This window comes from Actinia tenebrosa, unplaced genomic scaffold, assembly GCF_029948245.1.
Source record: "Actinia tenebrosa isolate PJP-AT-01 unplaced genomic scaffold, QUT_ActTen_1.0 PGA_scaffold11__36_contigs__length_13525064, whole genome shotgun sequence".
In the NCBI taxonomy this organism is placed as follows: domain Eukaryota; kingdom Metazoa; phylum Cnidaria; class Anthozoa; order Actiniaria; family Actiniidae; genus Actinia; species Actinia tenebrosa.
In genome coordinates, this window is record NW_028292571.1 from 8,784,030 (window position 1) to 8,806,182 (window position 22,153).

Consider the following 22,153-nt stretch of genomic DNA (forward strand, 5'->3'; position numbering starts at 1 on the left):
ACAGACAGAGCAGAAAAACGACAAAGCTGGTACTTCCGCAATTTTTTACTTTATCTCTCATTCATGCTAAAAAACGTTTAGTGTTTCGTTCGTGTCTCTTGTGCTTTGACTTTTCACAAAATTCTGCTAACCTAGAACATAGTTAATTGAGGGGAATTAACTATGCCTAGAACAATTCTACTTCGAGGTATTAGCGAAAATGTTTAGTTTTTGTGCGGATCAAAATATCATCTCTCCCAACGTTCAGGGCGTTATATCTCAAATACACATCCCTTAAATTTCCTCAAATTTTGTTATTTTGTTAATCAGCCCCAAAAGAGCCTGTTTATGAAATATAAAGCTTATTAACGCATAAACGTCGAAAGTAGGACCCGTTTTTCTGCCTTTTCATGTATGCATATATACTCTTACAAGTGAGGAATTGAAAATACAGTCGCCACCTAGATCTTTGAAACAAAACATACTTTCAACCAGGGGATCATTTTGATCGAGTTTTTGTTGTGGAGTTCGAAGGTTTAAATGACGATGAAATCGTGGTTGAAAGTGTGTTGTGTTTGTTTGCGATTTTATAAAGTTCCACCATTCACTTTGATCTCAATTGGGCTCCCTGTGGGGAGGGGAGGGTGTGTTCTGACTTTTGCCTCCATTGGGTTCTCTGTGTAAACAAAACCTCAAAGATGGCGATGATAAAGAAGGAAGGAATATTTGCTCTTCTTGCCTTTTTAATTTATTTTTACTCTTGTTTAACCCTTATCAGAACCACTACTTTTACCTCATGGCAAGGCCTCATCAATTCGCTAGCATTTATCGCCCTTAGTTGGTTCGTGATGAAGTTTCTTCCACATTTTGAAGTTGTTAAAAGAGCGGCATTTCTTGGCTGTGTGTTTGGATTTTCCGTCGTTCTCAGTTTTTCTGGCTTGCCTTTCCAGCACTTTGGATGGTACATGGCGTCCTTGTCGTTCTTCCATTTCTCTGAATACATCATGACTGCCATATACAACCCCGACACGTTAACGACAGATTCCTTCTTGCTCAACCACAGCCGCGAATACAAATTGGCAGCTATTGCAAGTTGGATTGAGTTTGCTGTCGAGTACTTCTTCTTTCCAAACCTGAAGCAAACTTCCTTCATCAACGAACTCGGACTTTTACTTCTCATCGGAGGTGAAATCGTCCGAAAACTCGCAATGATAACAGCCAAGTCCAATTTTTCCCACATCGTCCAGTTTCAAAAGAAAGATGGTCATGTCCTCGTCCAGCATGGCATCTATAATTGGTTTAGACACCCTTCTTATTTTGGTTGGTTTTGGTGGAGTATTGGGACACAGCTAACTCTGTCTAACCCTATCTGTCTAGTTGTCTATGCGTGGGCATCTTGGAATTTTTTCAAGGAGAGAATTGAAGTAGAAGAAGTCACCTTGCTCAACTTCTTCCAACAAGAATATGTGGATTATCAGAAGAGAGTTGGTACTGGGTTACCTTTTATTAAAGGCTATTTGGTTTCTGAAGAGATAAACAGCAAGAAGGACAAATGAACTGAGAACGACATGGAGGAAAGAAGAGAGGGAAAATACGAATCCCTTGCACGATTTCATTTGTTCAGTAATAATAGCAGTTAGACTTAGACTTATTAGACTTTATTTATACACTCATTTGACAATTATGATATTAATTCACAAAAAGAACTTAATATCTTATTAATAAGATATAGAGTTTTAGATAAATATAGTTACAAAATAATAGAAAAGTTGTGTGTGTGGTTGTTGAAGAGTCACAACTTTCGACTCAACTACCACCCACTGAATTTTAACAAATAAATTAGTGTGGAACCAAGATTGGCTAAGCATCTGTAAAAAAATTACAACAGTCTTAGAAAAAAATCAAGACAAGAGGAAGTTGTTATGGATGCATGCAAATGAGATGCAAACAAGACAACAAGCATTGTATCAGTCCGATAGCCTCACTTGTATGACTCTCAAAACAAAAGAATTTCTCATTGCAAGCTCAACTGTAATAACAACTACAGTGTATTAGCACCAGTAGTCTTAGTCAAAATACAATCCTCTGTCTCTTCAATCATACTCTGGTAAAGTAAACCCCCAGATTCACTTGACAGCTTCTTTGATGTATATTTACTATTTTCGGTGACATCAACTAAAAGTTCTCTAACTTAGATCAATATCTAACTATTGTGTGTCTTAATATGCACTCTAATTTCTAAGGGAATGTAAATTTGAATAAGAAAGATATAGTGCAAAGCATTTTGGTATTCTTGGTTTTCACAGGACGTCATCAAAAAACTAAAATCCAAAGTATTCACTCCACAAAACTTTTTGTCGAAAATATTGTTTATAGCATTATAACAAAAGTTTCACCAAAATAATTGTGCACTATCGCTGTTTGGTTTTAGATTTATTCCGAGTCAAATTCTGTCACGCAATTCTGTGATGTATTTTCAAAGCATTACAACAATGATTGGTAACTTTATCTTTATGATTATTGTCATTGAAAGATAGATTTTTTTGCAATATAAACATTATTTTTAACCTTAGTTATTTGGCCGCCATATTGGTGTCCCTCAATAAGACACCAAGATGGCAGACCATACATTTCAACTAATTTATGAGCATAATCAATCGCTTGTATCTTCGTATCTAAAACTTCTTTTAGCTAGAACTTTAGCTGAGTTATATAGTTTTGGCTACTCTTTTGGCCTGTGGAAGTTTTGTTTCATATAGATCCTGGCAAAATTTGATGACAGTAGGTGAAAACCAAGAATTGTTCACTTATGACGCCATCATGCAAACAGCATATAGAGTATAGGTTTTCTGTCAAATGCTGGCAAAGTCTTTTGACCAAATTGTGCTCCTCTTTAAAAGCTGTGTGCAAATTTGTCAGTTAAGCCCATTTTATAAGTTATTTGTAGGTAAGCTAGCCAGGAAGGTACATTTTTTGTTTAGGGGGAAGGGCTATGCCAAGGCAGCCTGCATTCATAATGTATGACAGAGGGGAGGGCAGGTGAAATTGTGGGGGGATCAGAAGAATTTTGGTAGCAAAAAGAGGGGATGGGTAAATTTTCATCAGGAAAATGGGGGCAATGCACTATAGTTAAGTTGGTAGGAGCTACAAGCCTTGCTTCGGGGGGATCATGTATTTTTGCATGACTTTAAGGAGGTGTTAAGAATTATTCTGGACATTTCAAATTTTCACCTGCCCCCACCCCCCCCTGCCATACATTATGAACTCAGATGAAATTAGTAAATTTAGAATTAGAATTTTATAGCAGTAATTCAAGTTTTCAAATTTTTCAAATTTTCAAGTTTCAGCTTAAATTTTCAATGTGTAACAGGGCCTTTACATTACACATGGTGTTATTAAAAGTAGGGAGCAGTTTTCCAGGAATATATTATTCCCAGGGGGGTACTCCGCCAGAATTTGGGTAGGGGTGTTCCGCTGGGATTCTGAAAGGGGTACCCTGTTTATGATTAAAAAAACTCAAATTTGTGGACCCTGTTTATGACAAAAGATATAATTAATCGCACTGAGTTCCTGTTTCAATTATCATGTCATCTCGCATATCGTTTTTTTACGACCATAATAACCAGTTTCGGTCAATATGAAAGTAGAATCCCTGAATATGACAGAAAGCTCAGGGAGAACTTGGAACTTGAGTGAAATTGCATACCCTGTTTATGACAAGAAGCTTGAAAAACCATACCCTGTTCAGCGGATCATCCCCGTATAGTCCATATATTGGAGTACCCCCCCCCCCCCCGGGATATTTCTTTGTCGTGGATATTTTTTACATGCCATAGATATGTCTTTTTGTTATTTAAAATAGTGGTTTCAAGACATCAGGTTTATCATGAGTGTGTGTTATTTTGTGTGATATTAATTCACAGGTGTTTAAAAGAGTAGTGGTCAGTCACCAATATTAATTTACTGGGGTTTTCAAAATTCTCTGAAGTCTGTAGTTACGAGCTGCAAGGTGAAATTTGGTTTTCCGCTGCCGTCAATCAAAAATAATCAGTTGGTACCTTTTATGTTCTAGACTAGCGATAGTGAAAAACCTATTTCACAACAAGCCATTGAAATATCTGAGTTGAAAAATATAGAAAACTGCAGTTTTCCATATTTAGTTTTTTAAGAGTATTAGGTTTAAAAAATTCTTAGCTAAACTCTGGCATGCTCCTGATAACGGGTGCCATGATTTTAATGAACTTGATAATATAGTGCTTGAATCTCATTATCAGCTACAAATGGTGATCAAACTGCACTGACCACCATTGTGCTGTCAACCAGAAAAATGTCTGTTGAAAAGTTGTAATGCAGCTGATGAACATTCCACATACACCGAATTCAAATATGGCGACCAATTTGAATAACTATTGTTCTGCACTGACTAGCGACTGGTTAGCCTCTCATACATGTGAAAATGCTTTTGTGTTTCTATGTGAACACGAGGCTAGTCATTAGCTAGTTGGTGTAGAATGGAAGAACAGTTATTGTTCAATTGGTTGCCATGCATGTCATGCAAGTGAAACCCAGCAATATTACAAAATAGGTTGTACTGTAGCTACCATAAGGGACCTAAAACAGGGTTCGTGCTGAGGCAACAACTTCAAATTCAAGGACTATTCCAGGAGTATACAAGGAACCAAAAATGAATTTTCAAGGAGTATGTTCAGCTATATAACTATGCCAAGGTTTTACACGTTGGTTGCACATGGCCAACTTTCAGATTTTCCAATCTTTCTGACTAGATCTATTTCAGAACCATGCAAGTAATGATCAAAACAAAAATTCAAGGAGTTTTCAAGGAGCTTAAGGAGTAGCACGAACTCTGCTAATAACATCTTCTCGCACTTGCATAAATTGCAAACAAAAGTGGGTGGTGTTTTATTTTATTGATCACTGTTTCGATTTTCAAAATCTTCCTTGAGTTCAATTTTCTCTTTCTTAAAAGTCTATGCTAAAGTACGGTTCAAATTAAGGTATAATGACAATAAAAGCACGTGCCATACCATGTATTTGAGTATTCTTTTAAACTTTTCTCGATGCTGCAGTTGTTCCAAGAGGGACTTTGATTTTGTATTTTGCCTGCACTATAGGCTGGTACAAAAGGCTGGTACTATAGGCTGGTGCTATAGGCTGGTGCTATAGGCTGGTACTATAGGCTGGTACAATAGGCTGGTGCTATAGGCTGGTACAAAAGGCTGGTGCTGTGGGCTGGTACTATAGGCTGGTGCTATAGGCTGGTGCTATAGGCTGGTACTATAGGCTGGTACTATAGGCTGGTGCTGTTGGCTGGTACTATAGGCTGGTGCTATAGGCTGGTGCTATAGGCTGGTACTATAGGCTGGTACTATAGGCTGGTACTATAGGCTGGTACTATAGGCTGGTACTATGGGCTGGTGCTGTGGGCTGGTACTATAGGCTGGTGCTATAGGCTGGTGCTATAGGCTGGTACTATAGGCTGGTACTATATGCTGGTGCTATAGGCTGGTACTATAGGCTGGTACTAGGGAGACACCAATATACCTTTTTACCTTGGGCCTAATATTTTCCTATTTCAAACCATAGGTCATTCTCAGGATACCATTTCTTATTTAATGGTTGCTCACAAGAAGACACCACTTAACAAAGAATCTTATTCTCAAGAGAAAGGTCCGATGAACCAAGCCAATAGATTTTTCTCCAAAATGGAAGCCCTAATTCAAATGAGTTAAAATTGTGAAAAACCTTTCTCATACTCATTAATAATTCATGAGTAAACCAGCCAATCAATGGGCTATTTTTGGGTCACATGATGTTACTTGAAACCTGGTAAAGTGCTGTGAAAGGAATGCATTCATTCTGGAGTAACTAAAACAATATTAATTCAGTCCTAGGACTGAATTAATTTTGTTCCAGTTACTCCAAGTCGAATAATTAATGAGATGAGAAGTCATTTCAAAGCCGACAATGAGGACTGGACGGGATTTCAAGTTGGCTGCACCTCGGAATGGAACTAATTGCTTAGACTTGAAATCCTGTCCAGTCCTCATTGTCGGCGTTGAAATATTACATACCATCGCTAGAAAGAGCACCTTTATGTTGCTACATAGTATATTAACACTAGAAACATTCAGGATGTCAAATTTGAAGATAGAATGTTTTTATTATTTTTTTGGACAATACATCAGTTTTAAATATATGGGTTGTTTTAAACATACATCTCTTAAAATAATTTAATGACATGCACTGTTATGTAAGGTAATGTACTGTAGTATGGGGCTGGGCCCAGTTGTACGAAGGGTGGATAGCACTATGTGACAGATAAATCCTTATCCAGTGGACGAGTCAATACCGTTATCCTATAGATTTATCCACTGGATAAGATTTATCGTTTGGATAGTGCTATCCACTCTTCATACAACTGGGCCCAGATCTGCAAGTATAGACTGAAAATTATTGTCAATGTTTGTTTTGTTATAATATAATTTCCTTAATACTGAGATATTGATACAAACAACTAGTAAACCTCATGCAATGTTAATGTTTAGACTGCAAGCTAAGTCCCTCCCTCCCCAGCCCCCTCCCCCAGGGACTTTTGACCCGTAACCAATCTTCCTTGGCCAATCGACACGGACAGACAGATGGACAGTGACCAAGGGAAATAGAGGGACTTAGCTCACAGTCTAGTTGATGTTCGTCAGGGTAAGTTTAGTATTTTGAAGGATCCTTATAGATTGAAGGCATTTAACCAGTGAAATAAAAAATACTAGACAACAAGTAATAGTCAAATAGAGACAAGAGAAAGCCATGGAATTAGGGTCTACTAGGATAGTGTGTATTAGTCTAATATCTATTGCATGGGTTTAGTGACTTCACTTCACTCTAATGAGACAGTATAAAGTGGAAATCAGGATTAAGCACGTATCATAACTAGTTTGATATCAACATAAGGAAGACATTTCAAAAACATGATAACTTTTTTTGATATTTAAAGTGTATATCAAGGAAAAAAATATTTTCAAAATCACTTATACGTGAACAGTGTAATAGTATCGTTGCAGTATTTTTGTATGTGGTCTTCTATTTTCAGATATAAACATTTGAAATATCAATATGCATATGAGATGACGTAAATTCAAGAATGGGTTACATTTTGCAGTGTAATTTACGACAAGTGTTCTGAAGTGAAATAACCCAAAAGTGTACAAAACCATATATTTCAGTTATAAAGATGATTTGCAAATGAAAAAACAGCAGTACTTTCCACAACAGCATTTTTGTATAATAAATTAGTCTTGAATTTACGTCATCTCATTTGCATATTGATATTTCAAATGTTTATATCTCCGAAAAGAAAATGTTACATACAAAAATACTGCAGCCATACTACTACACTATTCACATATAAGTGATTGAAAGAAAGAAATTTCGTTGATATACATTTCAATGAAAAGGAACAAAAAGAAACCAATTAATCTAATTCTACAGTTTTTCTTCAAGCTGTGTTCTATTGAAAATGAAACTTTCAAAAAATCACCTAATTTCTTTCTGATTCCTTCATACACTTGTACATGTAGGAGCCAGCTGGCATGTTGTTATAACTTCTTGATCTTTGCACAAGCTGTTGCATACTCTTCCATGTCATGGTTTCGAGAAGAGGTGACTCGTGTCATTCTCTATGTATCAATACGAATAATCCCAGCGCGGCTAATATTGCATACTAAAGAAAAGAAACAGAATGATTAGTGAAATAATTAACACTTATTTACCAGGACTGAGGGAAACAGTATGTTTTGTGGTCCCGAGACTGCTGATGTTTCCCCGAGGTGGAGCCGAGGGAAACATCAGCGGTCGAGGGATCTCAAAACATACTGTTTCCCTCGGTCCCAGTAAATAAGTGTTAATAAGTGTCAAAGAGAACAAGAAAATCGGAAAGACTCCATGTTTAATATGATGTTTCGTGAAAGAAAACGTGTGAATGAATTTTGCAAACGCTCGCTCAAATGTGTTGCTTTTTGGTTTCCGGTTTTTATATTTTTTCAATCACGTGACTTCCGGTTTTGTTATTCCCGGTCCATAACATAATATTCCCCTCCCAGAATGGTCGCCAGGAAACAGACGAATTTCTTCATGTTCACGTGACACACTCTCAACCAATAGAAATTGAGGAAAATTGAACTTTGACACTTGGTATATACATGTAATAATACTACTTGGCGCATCCTTGCACCCCTTTCAAACATTCTTTGGAATATGTATTTTACTGCTGTGGGTAGGGTTTTACAGAAATAACGCATTAGAATAACAGCGTGGTTGAGAGTATATCCAACTGTACTTTGAAAACCAAAGGGTTTCAAAATAACATTTGCTTCAATGACACGGCAATTTAAAGTAGTACTTAAATGTTAAGACCATTTTTTTAAAATTCCTAATGCAACATATTGTCAGTGTCATATTGTTCTGGCTTACTGTTCATCAAATTACAAGTTTCAAGTGACATTAGAGAAAAACGTTTGCGCATGCTTGCATTTCAGCACGCTTTCTAAGAATTTTGAAGAGTTTGAGTGAGAAAATAAATGTTTGTTTCCTCCAATTATACAAAAACGTTCGAGAGTATACTTTTGTCAGACCAAGATACTGTATTAACAAACACAATATGAAAGAATTAGCCTTAAGTTTTAAGCATGGACACTACGTTTTGACATTTTGTGAAGTCCAATTAATCATGCATGTTTGAAAGTGAAAATTACATGCTTTGACTTATTTGCATACGGATTCAGAGCATTTGCAGACGTTTTCCCCTCATGTCAGTTCAGGTACATTTTTGATTGACAGAAGCCATAAACCCAGATGCCCGTTCTCAAACACGTCTTACCTTAAACTTTGGATAGTCATTCATGAGAATAGTTACCATGCCAACATATGGGACAAACCTAAAGAAATTAGTTACATGTATTTCAATATTGAGTTTAAACTCCATTCCCAGGACTCACTTCCATTCTTAAAGTGTATATCAAGGAAAAAAATGCATTTTCAAACTCACTTATACGGTAACAGATGTTCTAAAGTGAAATAACCTAAAAGTGTTCAAGGTCATATATTTCAGTTATAAGGATGATTTTTGCAAATGAAAAAACAGCAGTACTTTCCACAACAGCATTTTTGTATAATAAATTAGTCTTGAATTTACGTCATCTTATTTGCATATCAATATTTCAAATGTTTATATCTCCTAAAAGATAATGTTACATACAAAAATACTGCAACCATACTACTACACTATTCACATATATGTGATTTTGAAAGAAAAAATTTTCCTTGATATACGCTTTAAATAAATATTAGTAGCTCACCCACAACTAATCATTATTAAGAAATTGGTTTTTAAGGGCCAATAATATGATAGTTTATCATTTAATTCTGCAAAGAACGTGCGTGATACGGGAAAAGATCATGCCCTATATGAGACCATATCAGCACTTCTCATCTGCTCACGCCGGGTATGATAGGGTTTAGAGAGAGTTTGAGCATTTCTTTGCAGAATTAAATGATAAACAACTTATCAGTAGGCTAAACATCTGATAGAGCTTTGCATTTTTACTCATCATTTGTAATTTGGCTTGCCTTAATGCTTGCCAAAATACTCTGTGACTCATAAAAATACACAGTAGTACACGTAGTAATGTATCAGATGCTTAGCCGACCAATAACCTCTATTTATCAGTGGTTTTAATTATTATTGTCAGTCAACTCTTTTTACAGTGGACAACCGCGGGGCCATCACTTGGGGTGTCCGTAATAGTGAACCTCCACAAGGACACAAACTAATTAAGGTCATTTCTTTGACAGAATTTTTTGTCGGGGATTTTTCTTCTGTCCGCAATAGCAAGGTGTCCATGATATTGGGGTATCCGAAAGGTGAGTTGACAGAACATGTTATTATACCAACACAATACATGTGATTGCAATTGACCTTTTCAAAATTTCCTCTAATGGACAGGAAACAATGGTTTCAAGTCAAGGTTTGACTTGATAAAATACAGCATACAACTGTACGAAAACATTAAAACTCAACGTCCTTTAAGAAAATTTGGGAAATGACTTTTTAAGCAGTTAAATGAGTCTTAGGACCCATATTGGTTTCCCCAGATTAAAAAACCCTATAAACAAAATCTAAAACATTCCCTTGCAGTGTTCTATGTACTGTTTGATAAACGAGCAGGAGTGTTTTATCGGGTATAAAGCACGAGGCATAGCCAAGTGGTCTTAGACCCGATAAAACACGATCTGTGAGTTTATTGAACGGCTTAAAAAACTCATGATGTAAGTTCTCATATTGTACAGAATTCTTTATGAAATGAACCAAGTTTGATAGAGAAAGTCCAAGTTAAAGTTTATGCAAATGAAGATGAATCTATATCAGATATAAAACCTCCTTCATGTCATGGTCATGGTTTCTATTGTGTTTCCTTTAGGTAGTTTTCAAAGGGTGCAACTTTTCTACATCAATCATTCACAGCCACTTCTACCATGATTTAACGGTAATTTGCTCCTAAAATTCCCAGAAAATTCTGACAAGAATTGTCCCTATTGCTTACTATCAATCACGTGACTTTTTTGGAGTTGAATGGGGGGGGGGGGGAGGGGCAAACAAGCGGTTGACTGAGGGGAAACTAGTGGATGCTAAGTCAAAACATGTCAAAATAAGTTGTATTTGACCATTTTCACGATATCAAACCAGAAAACAAGAGATCAAAACAACCTCCAGGATTCTACAAGCCATTAAAAACTCAGCTATTACCGGAAGTGACGTCTATTGATAGCAAGCTATTACAGGGCCATAGCAAGCCTTGAAAAGCTGAGCTGGGGGGTGGGGGGGCATGCAACAGGTGATCATAAAAAATAGAATATTTCATTAATATAATAGGCCCTGTAGTAAGGGGGATTTGCTTTTTGAAAACTCCTTTGACTCTTTTTGAAAATTTTCTTTTTGGAAATATACCCCCCAAACCAATCCCTACCAAACTTGTTTTTTCATTAACTGCAAAAGATATCTGAGTTGATGCATTGCAATACATTATTGTTTTGCCAGAGTCTCAACCCGAAAGTTGGCTATTGTATACAATGCTGTACAAATACCACTTCCAAAAAAGCATACAAATGAATAAATTTGTTTACCCTCTAGCTCTTCCTACGACATCTTTCTTGGCCAGCCACATCTGTCCAGGTGCGTACAGACCTCTATCATCAACAGAGTTGTTATCTCCTTTGGTCAGGAATTTAATGTCACCATTGTCTCTACGAGAAGTAATAAATAATACTGTTTAGATAAAAACTAATAAAATAATATTTTAACAGTAAAGAGGCGAAGATAAAAACTAGATTTAGATGTCTCTGAGATTGCTAGGGTTATTCAAATTAGTCGATCTGCTCTAATTTTATCCTTTTTGTAATCACCACCAAATCCTGCAATCCTATTGGTTCAAAGGAGTGCAATTAATTCCCAAATTGCATCTTTAGGAGCATTTAATCGCATCCTGAAAAATAATTTTTTTTAAACAATAAAATAAAACAAAATAAAAATAATTTTTTTTTTTTGCATTTAGTTCTTCTACTACATTAAATTGATTATTCTGCACTCTTTATTGTGTCTTTTTCTCGTGTATGATTACAAAAAGGATATTATTAAGTGGTAATTGAACTTCCTGTCGTGTAATTTTGGTCTGAAATCAAACTTGCAATTACAAATCACACTCCTGCTACGTGGTCGTGCGATTTTGTAATCGCGCATTTGATTTCAGACCAAATTGCACTCCACTCAGTTCAATTACCATCATTAATTTGCTCAAATCCAAAACCCCTCAAAACTTGACAGTTGCATTCCTTAAATAACATTTCAGACTTTATGAATGAGAATATTCCGCCTAAATTTTATTCAATAGACTTACTTTTCATGTACTTTTAACACTCTATGTACTATAGGTATTTCTCTGCCTTCTACTTTAAATACTACTATTTCACCAACTCTAATGGGGTCTTGCTTGTAATTGGTAAGGAACAGTAAATCACCACGCTGAAATGCAGGTTCCATGCTACCACTAGAATAATAGAAATATCAACCAATGAAAATCTAACACATAAAAGGAAAATTGCTTTATTGCTTGATATTCATTACCAGCTTACCTCAAAAAAATTCCAAATATATACAAAATATAAATTATATATTCGTATTAACTATGTTATTCCATTATATTTAGATAGACAAAACAGCTTCAATTATTCACAATAGTTAACAAAATCTCCCCTCCCTACCACAAACAGAATTAGTTTTTTTAACAAAATGAAATCGTTAACATACATGTACAAAACTTGAAAGAACTATTAGAAATCGAGATTTACAAAATATTTATTCACTGTCACCCTCTCTTAGGAATATATGATCTCTCAATATTGTCTAAGTTTAATTTTATTTAAGCCTACAAAGGTCATAAAGTCTTCGTCTATTGTCCCTGAAGTCTGAGAGTTCACAATGCACAAGGCTCTCAAACAGCTGTTTTTATACGAACAAAATCCCCCAGAAAAACTCAAAATCAGAAATTTCAGAACATAATGAAGCTTAATATATGTTGGATAGACAAAATATCAATATCTTACCTTAGAACAACTACAATTGGGCTCTCACTACCAGTTACTACCATCAAGCCTTTCCATATCATTAACGCCGAAGATACAATAATGGCAAAGTTTAAAACCTGGTAAAATAACTGCCGATTGAGATATAAAATTACACATAGTTAGAATAAAGATTAGGCTTCCTTTCTGTGTTGTTTGATTTAAGAAAAGTGGTATTTTTGTGTACCTGGCGTTTGTTCATTCGACGGACATCGTCGAACATGGAAGAGATATACTCCATGTTGGATTCAAGACACGTGTGATACGCTTGCGCAGTAATGGGAAACCTCTAAACCACAGGAAACCCAATTTGTAAGCAGTGAACTTTCCCTGTAGGGAGACCGTTAATTTTCATTTTTCTTTTTTACTTATTTCTTTTTCAGTTTTTCAAGATTTTTTCTCGTGGTAGTGGTAGTGAAGGGGTCGGCTGTGGAAGTGAAGGGGGTGGTGGTGTTAGTGGCTGAGGGGGTGGTGGTGAACTGTGAAGGTGTTAGTAGTTGTGGTAGTGAAGGGGGTGGTTGTGGTAGTGAAGGGGGTGGTTGTGGTAGTGAAGGGGGTGGTGGTGGTAGTGGCTGAGGGGGTGGTGGTGAACTGTGAAGGTGTCAGTAGTTGTGGTAGTGAAGGGGGTGGTGAACTGTGAAGGTGTTAGTAGTTGTGGTAGTGAAGAGGTCGGCTGTGGTAGTGAAGGGGGTGGTGGTGGTAGTGGCTGAGGGGGTGGTGGTGAACTGTGAAGGTGTTAGTAGTTGTGGTAGTGAAGGGGGTGGCGGTGGCGGTGGCGGTGGAGGTGGCGGTGGAGGTGGAGGTGGAGGTGGGGGTGGAGGTGGAGGTGGAGGTGGAGGTGGCGGTGGCGGTGGTGCTGGCGGTGGCGGTGGCGGTGGTGGTGGTGCTGGCGGTGGCGGTGGTGGTGGTGGAGGGGGGGGTGGTGGTGGTGGTGGAGGGGGTGGTAGTGGTGGTGGAGGGGGTGGTGGTGGTGGTGGTGGTGGTAGTGGTGGTGGCGGTGGTGGCGGTGGTGGTAGTGGTAGTGGTAGTGTTGTTAGTGAAGGGGGTGGTGGTGGTGGTGGTGGTAGTGGTGGTGGAAGTGGTGGCGGTAGTGGTGGTGGGGATGGGGGTAGTAGTAGTGGTGGCAGTGGTGATGGTGGAGGGGGCGGTGGTTGTGGAGGAGATGGTGGTGGTAGTGCATGGTAGTGCATGGTAGTGGAGGTGATGGTGGTGGTGGTGGTGGCCGAGTGAAGGTGTTAGTGGTAATGGTGATGGTGGTGTGGTGGTGATGGCAGGACAATAGGCCCTTTGCAGTTAACGTTCACGTGTCTGCGGGTGAGTAATTATTTTCTTAATTGGTAATCATTCTTTTTAGCTACTTGTAAAGAACTGAATGAAACGATGTGTATCCGCATTGTGAATACGAAACGCATGCGCAGTTTAATTACGATCTCTCGAAACCGGTTGTAATAAAGCTTGTTTGCTCACCAGTATATTTCACCCCTGGTAATCAAGATGTTCATTCATTTGCTCTCAGTGAATTAATCAGCACGTGATTACTGCGAGCTGCAAAGAGCCTATTATTTACCTTGGGTTCCCTGTATAATAAGGTCGTCACGTCGTCACGCAACTTTAGTTAACGTTTAGCGTAGGACTGTAGGAGGCAAAGGCTAGGTTCCCTGTTAGCATGGGTTTCTGGAATCACTGATCGAACACTAACAACATCATGTCGGACACGTCCATTAATGGTATCAATTCAAACAGTAATCAAATTGTTTACAATATTCAGGTTTATGACAGTGACTTGTGTTGTCCTGTCTATTTCGAAGAATTCGAAGAGCCCAAAGCTTTAACAAAATGCCTCCACAATATCTGTAGGAAATGCTTGGAAGACATTGTTAACACGAATCATTACTGGAGGTACATTGAGTGCCCGATATGTCGGAGTAAATCAAACCTTCCTCGAGGCGGTGTTAACAAGCTACCAACCCATCACTTCATACAAAGATTAATCGATGGCATTCCAGGAAGAAAAGAGAAAAAAGCTTTGAAAAGCATGATTGAGAAGTTCGAAGAAAATATCCTTAAATATAAACAAATGCTTGTGGAAGCTCAAGATTCGCTACATGATGCATCGAAGAAAGCAGACGAAGAGGCTAATCGCTTAAAGACCGAAATATCAACGCATGCCAAAAGGGTTACGGAAATAATTCAAGAAAACGCAATGGATTTGTGCTCTGAAGTAGATGAGCTATGCAAAGAGGCTTACAAAATCTCTGAAATTGAGGATCATGAGAAAAGAATGAGCTCTTTATTGGACGAATCTGTAGCAAGTTTATTACAAGCACAGGATATCCTGAAACAAAGCCTCACGATTGAGATACTCGACCAAACACCAGTGATGCTTGATAGAGCACGAAATATTGCTCGCTCTGTCGATGCCCTTGAGCTGTGGTTCTCCAATTTTGACTCGTATGGCTCACACCGATTAGTATTCATTGAGAATATAGACTTATCAACTGGTGAAAGTATTTTAGGTGAGCTTCAAGATGAAAATTATTCTCTCTCAGAAGACGCAATACTGGTATCCAAGACGTGTACAAATTGCCGGAAAATTGAAAGAAAGGGAATGAAAAGAATGAGACGGCTAAGAAAGAAAGAAAAATGCAGACAAAAGGCAGAACTCCGAAAGGAGTTCATATCAAGGGAACATAAAACCATTCACTGACAACATTTTCGCATCGGCACTGCATGGAATTGTAACAACACGCAACAAGAACCAAAAAGATGGATTAAGAATTAAAGACAAAAAAGATCTTTCTGCGTCGTTTCTCGGTACGTCAATAATCTAGTACGTGAGGATTTCAAACTTGAACTTGAGCATGAACCTGTAGATAAGGAACCTATGTATTTAACAATAATAATAATAATAATAATAATAATAATAATAATAATAATAATAATAATAATAATAATAATAATAATAATAATAATAACTTTATTGACAATAATAATTAACTAATAATTCATTATAATATGGGACGTGATAAGAATATTGCTATAATTATAAAACAAAAAAGAAAAGATTATGAATATAAAATAACAAATCTATATAATATATACTTATTTATCTATGAAAACATATTTATAAAATAAATTAATAGCTCAAAACACGAGTCCAGCTCTTCACACTGATATAATACTATATTAAAACTATACAATTATTATTAAAATCTAAATATTTCTAAATTTCCGCTACATTGGCGTTAAGATTAAAGTCATTCAAGAATTCATTGTCCATAAAAAAAGGGGTTCTTGTCCCCCTGACACACATGTGTACTGACTTAATTATTTCAAAAGATAATCGAGTTCTAATCCATGTTATAGTACTTGCATATGTGTCCCCTGTCTTCTTGGTTAATTTCTCAGTAAGGTGCTTTAGAAAAATCTGGCATTCTGCCCCCATTCCTCCATTTGTACCAAAAACTAAGGGCGTAAAAGTTCCCATATCGACATCGATTACTCTTTGCTGGTACTTTCTCTTTTTTTCGCTTTCTTGATCCTTGAAGATTGTAGAAGTGGATTTGTTTTGGTTGCTCTTGGAATTAACATGCGATACTCTTACATCAAAAAATGCAGTTACTCCCTGTGCCCAAAACGATCCAGCTTTGATGTCGAGCCTTGCATCCTGACTCGTGCTAGTAGATTTTAGATTAAATTGTTCGCCATCCAATGGGATAAGCTGTGGCTCCTTTTGAACGTTGTTGCAAACCTTGTTTAAAAGTATGGCAAGTAGATCACGGACATTGTCATGCCTTTGTGCAACAAATCCTCCCTTTTTACAAGATAGTGCATGGCTTACCGAAAAGGTTGTACCACAAGCGCAGGTACTTGGTAAACCCGATAACGGTATATTATAACGCAGACAAAGAGAATCTCTGAATTCTTGTTTATTCAAAGTAAGTCCCTGTTCTTTAATTGGTATCGCATTGAGCCATGAGCTTGCTCCTTTGTCTCTTGCTTGGGTTACTTGACGGAGTATGTCAGGTGGTAATGCTGCATCGATTTCATCCATTTTCGATTTAGAGATTTCAGCTTTTAGTGATTGATGTTGTTTTTTCACATCTTCTGTGGTCGTATACATCGTTCTGCTCTGCGTTTTAATAACCTCAGTGTATGAAGCTGTTATTAGAAGTGATGCCGCATATTGCTGTGGAGCCTCTTCTTTTATTGCAGGCATCCCTAAGCCTCCTTCCGCAGGGGATAAGGTAAAAAGCCTACTCAGCTCTTCAGGTAGTGGTTCCTTTTGACCAAAAAGCGTTGGAAGAAGCATTTCATTTATCACATTATCAACAGGATCAGTATAGTCCTCAAAAGATTCAATTGTTCGCATGAAGTATGTAAACTTGGATTTGTATCCCTTTGTAAATGCGATATAGGCCGATTGTGGCTGGCACCTTGCAATCTCTGAGAGGGTTTGTAATTCTTCTTTCCACTTGTAGATTTTCTCGTTGCAAAATTGGTCTTTATAAATCTTTGATCCAATAACAGCTCCAAGGTGACGTTTGCCTTCGCTTGTGACGTTAACCTCTTCTCCAAATACCTGTTTCGCTTCCAAAGCCAAAGCTTCCGACTTCACGATCAACCAGCTTTTGGACCCATTAACAATATATCCATACTTTTTGCCCTCTTGTTCCAGGCTTTTATACCAATTAAATAAAGAGACAATTCTTCCTGCTCCCGCAGAATCATCAGCTAACCACACCTGCTTTAATAATTTTAATAATTAATAATAATTAATAATAATAATTTTTTGATAATAATTTAATAAATAATAATGTCTTAATAGAAATAGAAATACACTCGCTCCAAAGCTACTAAATTTCCAATGCTTAATATTTTAAGATAATGATAAACAAAAGTAAAATGAAAAACTATAGGATTTAAAGTTCATAACCTCAATGCCATTATAATGATATATAGTGTTTAAAAGACGAGTAGGAGTGTTTTATCAGGTATAAAAGCACGAGGCGTAGCCGAGTGCTTTTATACCTGATAAAACACGATCTACGAGTTTTTTGAACTGCTTAAAACACTCATGAACAATTTATAAGATTTTGGTTCAACTGGAGCCACCATACACGTCACGAACATGGATTTTTATACTTTGATAGAGATTTGACGTCACGGGCATGCGCAACCAGATTCAATAGAAGCTCCCACATGTTGGATATTGCGTGCCAAGGCAAAGACAGGCACGTTAGTCAAAGATCATTAGAGTTGACTATGACCTTGATGAAGCTCTATGTCTTCATCTAAACTTGGATGTATACTTCATCCCTGATGAAGTCATCCTCATAGTATTCGAGTGGTCTTTATATAAAGATCACATGTGTCTTTATATAAAGAGACATGTGTCTTTATATAAAATCACTTGAATACTAATAAAGAGGACTTTATCGGTTATAAAGGTTCATGCATGTGACGTGTATGGTGGCTCCAATTGGACCATAAGCTTATGAATTATTAATGAGTGTTTTAACTATTAGTAGAGTGCACGCACTAAATCCGTGAACATTAACTAGTACTAATTAGTACTATTTCATACAGAATCCTTTGTTTTCTATTGTTTATTTATCACCATTTAGTACTAAAAGTTAGTTTGTTTCACGGGTTTAGTGCGTGCACTCTAACATGCCCTTATTTGATAGTAAGTTATATCTGGAGGGTTCCCTGATACTTATTAAATCTTTGAGATACTGTGGAGCGATACCATATAAAGATTTAAATACAATTATAGCAATCTTAAATTCAATGCAAAATTTTACTGGGAGCCAATGAAGCCTTATAAGTGCTGGAGTATTTCGATACATTGAAAACAAGACGAGCTGCTGCATTCTGCAGGCGCTGTAGCTTAGTTAAATGGACAGCAGGGACGCCATGCAATAGGCTATTACAGTAGTTTACGCATGACATTATGGTCGCTTGAACAATCGCCTTCCTATTTTCATATGATATTAAGTACTTTCTAGAGTGCACGCACTAAATCCGTGAACATTAATTAGTACTAATTAGCATACTATTTCATACAGAATCCTTTGTTTTCTATTGTTTATTTATCACCATTTAATACTAAAAGTTAGTATTTGTTTCACGGGTTTACTGCGTGCACTCTAATTCTCCTGATGTTATGTAGATGGTAGTATACTGACTGACAAATTTTATTTTTGTGGGTGGTAATACTAATGTTTGAATCAAAATGCTGCACTGAGATCCAATAGGACCAAAAGAGTAACTCGCTGGTTGTCCATGGCAGACAAGATATCATTAAATAATGCTGTTTCCGTACTGTGCCCTATGCGGTAGGCCGATTGAAGGATAGGGTAAAGTCCTATTTACAAGTCCTACAGCCGATAATTACTATGTTAATTACTAATTAATTTGTAATTATTTGTATTATTTGTTATGTGTACTGATGATTTATGTTTGTTAATAAATAAAATAATATTAAAAGAAAAGAAAAAAAGTCCTACAGCCGAGTCTAGAATTTTTGAGTAGGAGGGGAGGGGAGGGGGAATGACAAAATCAAGAAAATGCACCTTCTTAGCAATTCATATTTCCAACTCCCCTTAGATACCATAACTATGTGAATAATTCGGCATTTAAAACTCTGATCGCTTCCCTGTTAGCAGAGTCTCCTAGGGCGGATCCAGGGGGGGCAAAGGGGGGCTGAAGCCCCACCCTTCAGCAGAAAAAAACGATGCTTTGTTATATTGTTTTCCTTCGTGTTGAAGGAAGAAACTCAATAGCCCCCCCTGTACTTGAGGTGGTGATAAGTGACGACGAGTTTTTGCTTTGCTTTGCTTTGCTTTGCTTCGCTTCGCTTCGCTTCGCTTCGCTTCGTTTCGTTTCGTTTCGTTTCGTTTCGTTTCGTTTTGTTTCGTTTCGTGCGTAAGGAATATACCTACTACGCGTACGGAACAATACGAGTTGATTAAGATGACGCGGTTTTTTCTGAATAGCTGAATATTTTAATCCGCAACCGAGCCAAGGCTGAGAAAAAGATATCTTGAAACCGGAGTACTTGGACATATGTGATCAGCATGTGACCTCGTCCTTTTTTTCCTTAAGTTATTATCATCTCGCATCCTGTTTCCATGCACCTAGACAGATCATTATTGTAGTACGTTCTCATGAACCCCTAGACGTCATTCACCATTTTAATTTCAATACATCGGTTTACTGGTCAAACACGAAGCATTCAGTCAAGGTTGCAAGGTTCAAATTTGAATAATCCTTTGAAAGTACCTTGGCGCCTCGCTTGAGCGCTTTGTGTTTAACCAGAGAACCGAGGGATGTATGGAATGTGGTGATATTACACTAACAATCTTTTCTTTCGTTTTAACGCAAAGAGAAAAAGGGGGAGCTGAGGGCTACAACCATTTTTTAAAAAGCTGACTGCTTACCCCCCAACCCTCCCCTCCAAGAAAAAAATCATTTTAGCTTCTCTAAAACAATTCTTCCTCGGAAATAAACTCAAAAGTAACTTTATCCATGAAGCTATCTGATACCGTTATAAACTACGGGCGTAATCAAAAGTATTATTATATTCTACGCTTCACGCGCGACTTAACGTATTGCTTATTCTCCGAGCACAGTCATGGCAGGCCATCTAAACCCCTTCATTACCAAGCTAAAGAAGGATTTGACTTGTACTATCTGCAAACGATTCTTCAACGGTCCTACCACACTGTCGTGTCTTCACAGCTTTTGCTCAAAGTGCCTCATCGACTGGAACAAAACATGCAAAGAGGGACGACAACGATTTTCTTGTCCGATATGTAAAAAGCCAATCGATGGTTCAGGGATTGATATGTCCAAACCCCGCATTTCGTTTTATCTTGAATCTCTAATAACTCTGGTCTCTTCAATAGAGGGCAAATCAAAACAAGGATCGCAGCCCCCTGAATGCGTAAGTTGCGAGAAGGCTATTGCTTTAGTGGCATTTTGTCAGCATTGTGGTGGTATGGTTTGTGCAGATTGTGTAGAAACCCACAAGGCTATCAAACAACTACGAAGAGAACATTGCATTATAAAGTTTGACGAATTCAAGGAAGAAAATCTCGATTCCTTCGTCAAAACCCAAATGTACTGCAAAGTAAACACACACCAGAAAAACAAATTAGAAGTGTTTTGCAGAGAAGTGACTTGTAGACGATTTATTTGTCAGAAATGCTGTGCTCTAGATCATAAAAGTCATAATAAGGTTAGCATCCTGGAGGAAACTAAAAGCATCAAGCAAACGCTGCGCCAAGACATGAAAGAATTGAATAAAGTGGTAGAGAAATACAACCAGGAAAAGGAAAAGATCAGAGAAAGTATGGCGACAATTCAAAGCCATTTTGAGAGTGCTAAAAAGAGCGTTCGTGGCGTCGCGGAAACGGCCTTCAAGCTGATTATGGACCATGAGAACGAAATGATAAAAGTGCTGAACGAAAAAGAGCGTATGCAGAAGTCAGAGTGTCTAAGATTACAGGGAAAAATAAATAGTGAACTGCAAAATGTCTCTGAAATCCAGCTTCAATACCAGTGTTTGTTGGAGAACGACGTCTCTCTTGAAATTATAGAAAAGCAGAATTTCCTACAGAAAAAATGCAACACGATTCTGGACAAGGAAGCAATGCTACAAAAGAAGCCGATGCTCAAGAGGGGAAACGTGACAGTAGATTACGTGACAAACCCAGAAGTAATGCAATCTTTACAAAATATTGGAAAGCTTGTCGAGACAAAGCCATTGGATCCTTCACGTTGTACCATTGAAGCACTTAAAGAGGTTCGAAACGGTTATTTCAATGAGCTCGAGTTTGAAATTGTCACGCGTGACTGTGACGGTGAAGTATGTTGCGTGACAGGAAATTTTGAGATCAGAATCATTGATCAAGAAGGAGACGAAATCGAAAAAAATGCAGCAATAAGTGAAGAGAAAGGAAAATACCGGGCAGTTGTGACATACAGGGCAGAGAAAAAATCACCTTGCGAAATCCAGGTGAATATTGGTGGAAAAAGAATCAAAAACTCTCCACAAATTGTAAACATGAAATGATAATAAAGCAATAATAATAATAATAATAACAATGATGATGATAATATAATAATAATAATAATAATAATAGTGATAGTGCTAATAATAATAATAATAGTGATAGTGCTAATAATAATAATATTATAATAATAATAACAACAATAATAATAATGATAATGATAATGATGATAAAATAATAATAATAATAATAACCTACATCCACTGGAAACTTTGTAAGCACAGTTACATGTAGATGGTCAAGATGACCAACCTCGTTCCCAGGGCCTTCTCTTTTCGCTTTTTTTCAAGCGCCGCCATCTTGAAAAAAAGCGAGAAGAGGCCCTGGGAACGAGGCTGTATCAAGGATAATGAGCTAGACTCTTTACTTTGATTAGTTTTAGTAATGGCGGCACAGCGAAATAA

The 22,153-nt window shown here is 37.3% G+C and overlaps 5 protein-coding genes across 5 annotated transcripts; 3 read left to right on the forward strand and 2 right to left on the reverse strand.

The window, feature by feature from the left end:
- Nucleotides 1–628: 628 nt before the first annotated feature.
- LOC116308219 (protein-S-isoprenylcysteine O-methyltransferase-like) lies at nucleotides 629–3,393 on the forward strand. Its single transcript, XM_031718600.2, has one exon. The coding sequence runs from the start codon at nucleotides 678–680 to the stop codon at nucleotides 1,533–1,535; it is 858 nt and encodes a 285-aa protein (XP_031574460.1). The 5' UTR covers nucleotides 629–677; the 3' UTR covers nucleotides 1,536–3,393.
- A 2,747-nt stretch (nucleotides 3,394–6,140) lies between these two features.
- Nucleotides 6,141–12,925, reverse strand: LOC116308222 (signal peptidase complex catalytic subunit SEC11A-like). The gene is made up of 6 exons (XM_031718603.2): nucleotides 12,857–12,925; nucleotides 12,652–12,761; nucleotides 11,946–12,095; nucleotides 11,176–11,295; nucleotides 8,873–8,930; nucleotides 6,141–7,717 (listed from the first exon to the last, which is right to left on the reverse strand). Exons 1-6 carry the CDS (start codon nucleotides 12,908–12,910, stop codon nucleotides 7,667–7,669), a joined length of 543 nt encoding a protein of 180 aa, XP_031574463.1. The 5' UTR covers nucleotides 12,911–12,925; the 3' UTR covers nucleotides 6,141–7,666.
- Nucleotides 12,926–14,317: 1,392 nt separating this feature from the next.
- LOC116308213 (uncharacterized) lies at nucleotides 14,318–15,558 on the forward strand. The gene has a single exon (XM_031718595.2). The coding sequence runs from the start codon at nucleotides 14,375–14,377 to the stop codon at nucleotides 15,374–15,376; it is 1,002 nt and encodes a 333-aa protein (XP_031574455.1). The 5' UTR covers nucleotides 14,318–14,374; the 3' UTR covers nucleotides 15,377–15,558.
- Nucleotides 15,559–15,792: 234 nt separating this feature from the next.
- On the reverse strand, nucleotides 15,793–18,624 carry LOC148912483 (uncharacterized). The gene is made up of 2 exons (XM_089027181.1): nucleotides 18,520–18,624; nucleotides 15,793–17,416 (listed from the first exon to the last, which is right to left on the reverse strand). The coding sequence occupies exons 1-2, from the start codon at nucleotides 18,622–18,624 to the stop codon at nucleotides 15,893–15,895; spliced, it is 1,629 nt and encodes a 542-aa protein (XP_088883307.1). The 3' UTR covers nucleotides 15,793–15,892.
- A 1,684-nt stretch (nucleotides 18,625–20,308) lies between these two features.
- On the forward strand, nucleotides 20,309–21,751 carry LOC116308218 (tripartite motif-containing protein 2-like). Its single transcript, XM_089027182.1, has one exon. The coding sequence runs from the start codon at nucleotides 20,309–20,311 to the stop codon at nucleotides 21,749–21,751; it is 1,443 nt and encodes a 480-aa protein (XP_088883308.1).
- The last annotated feature ends 402 nt before the right edge of the window (nucleotides 21,752–22,153 follow it).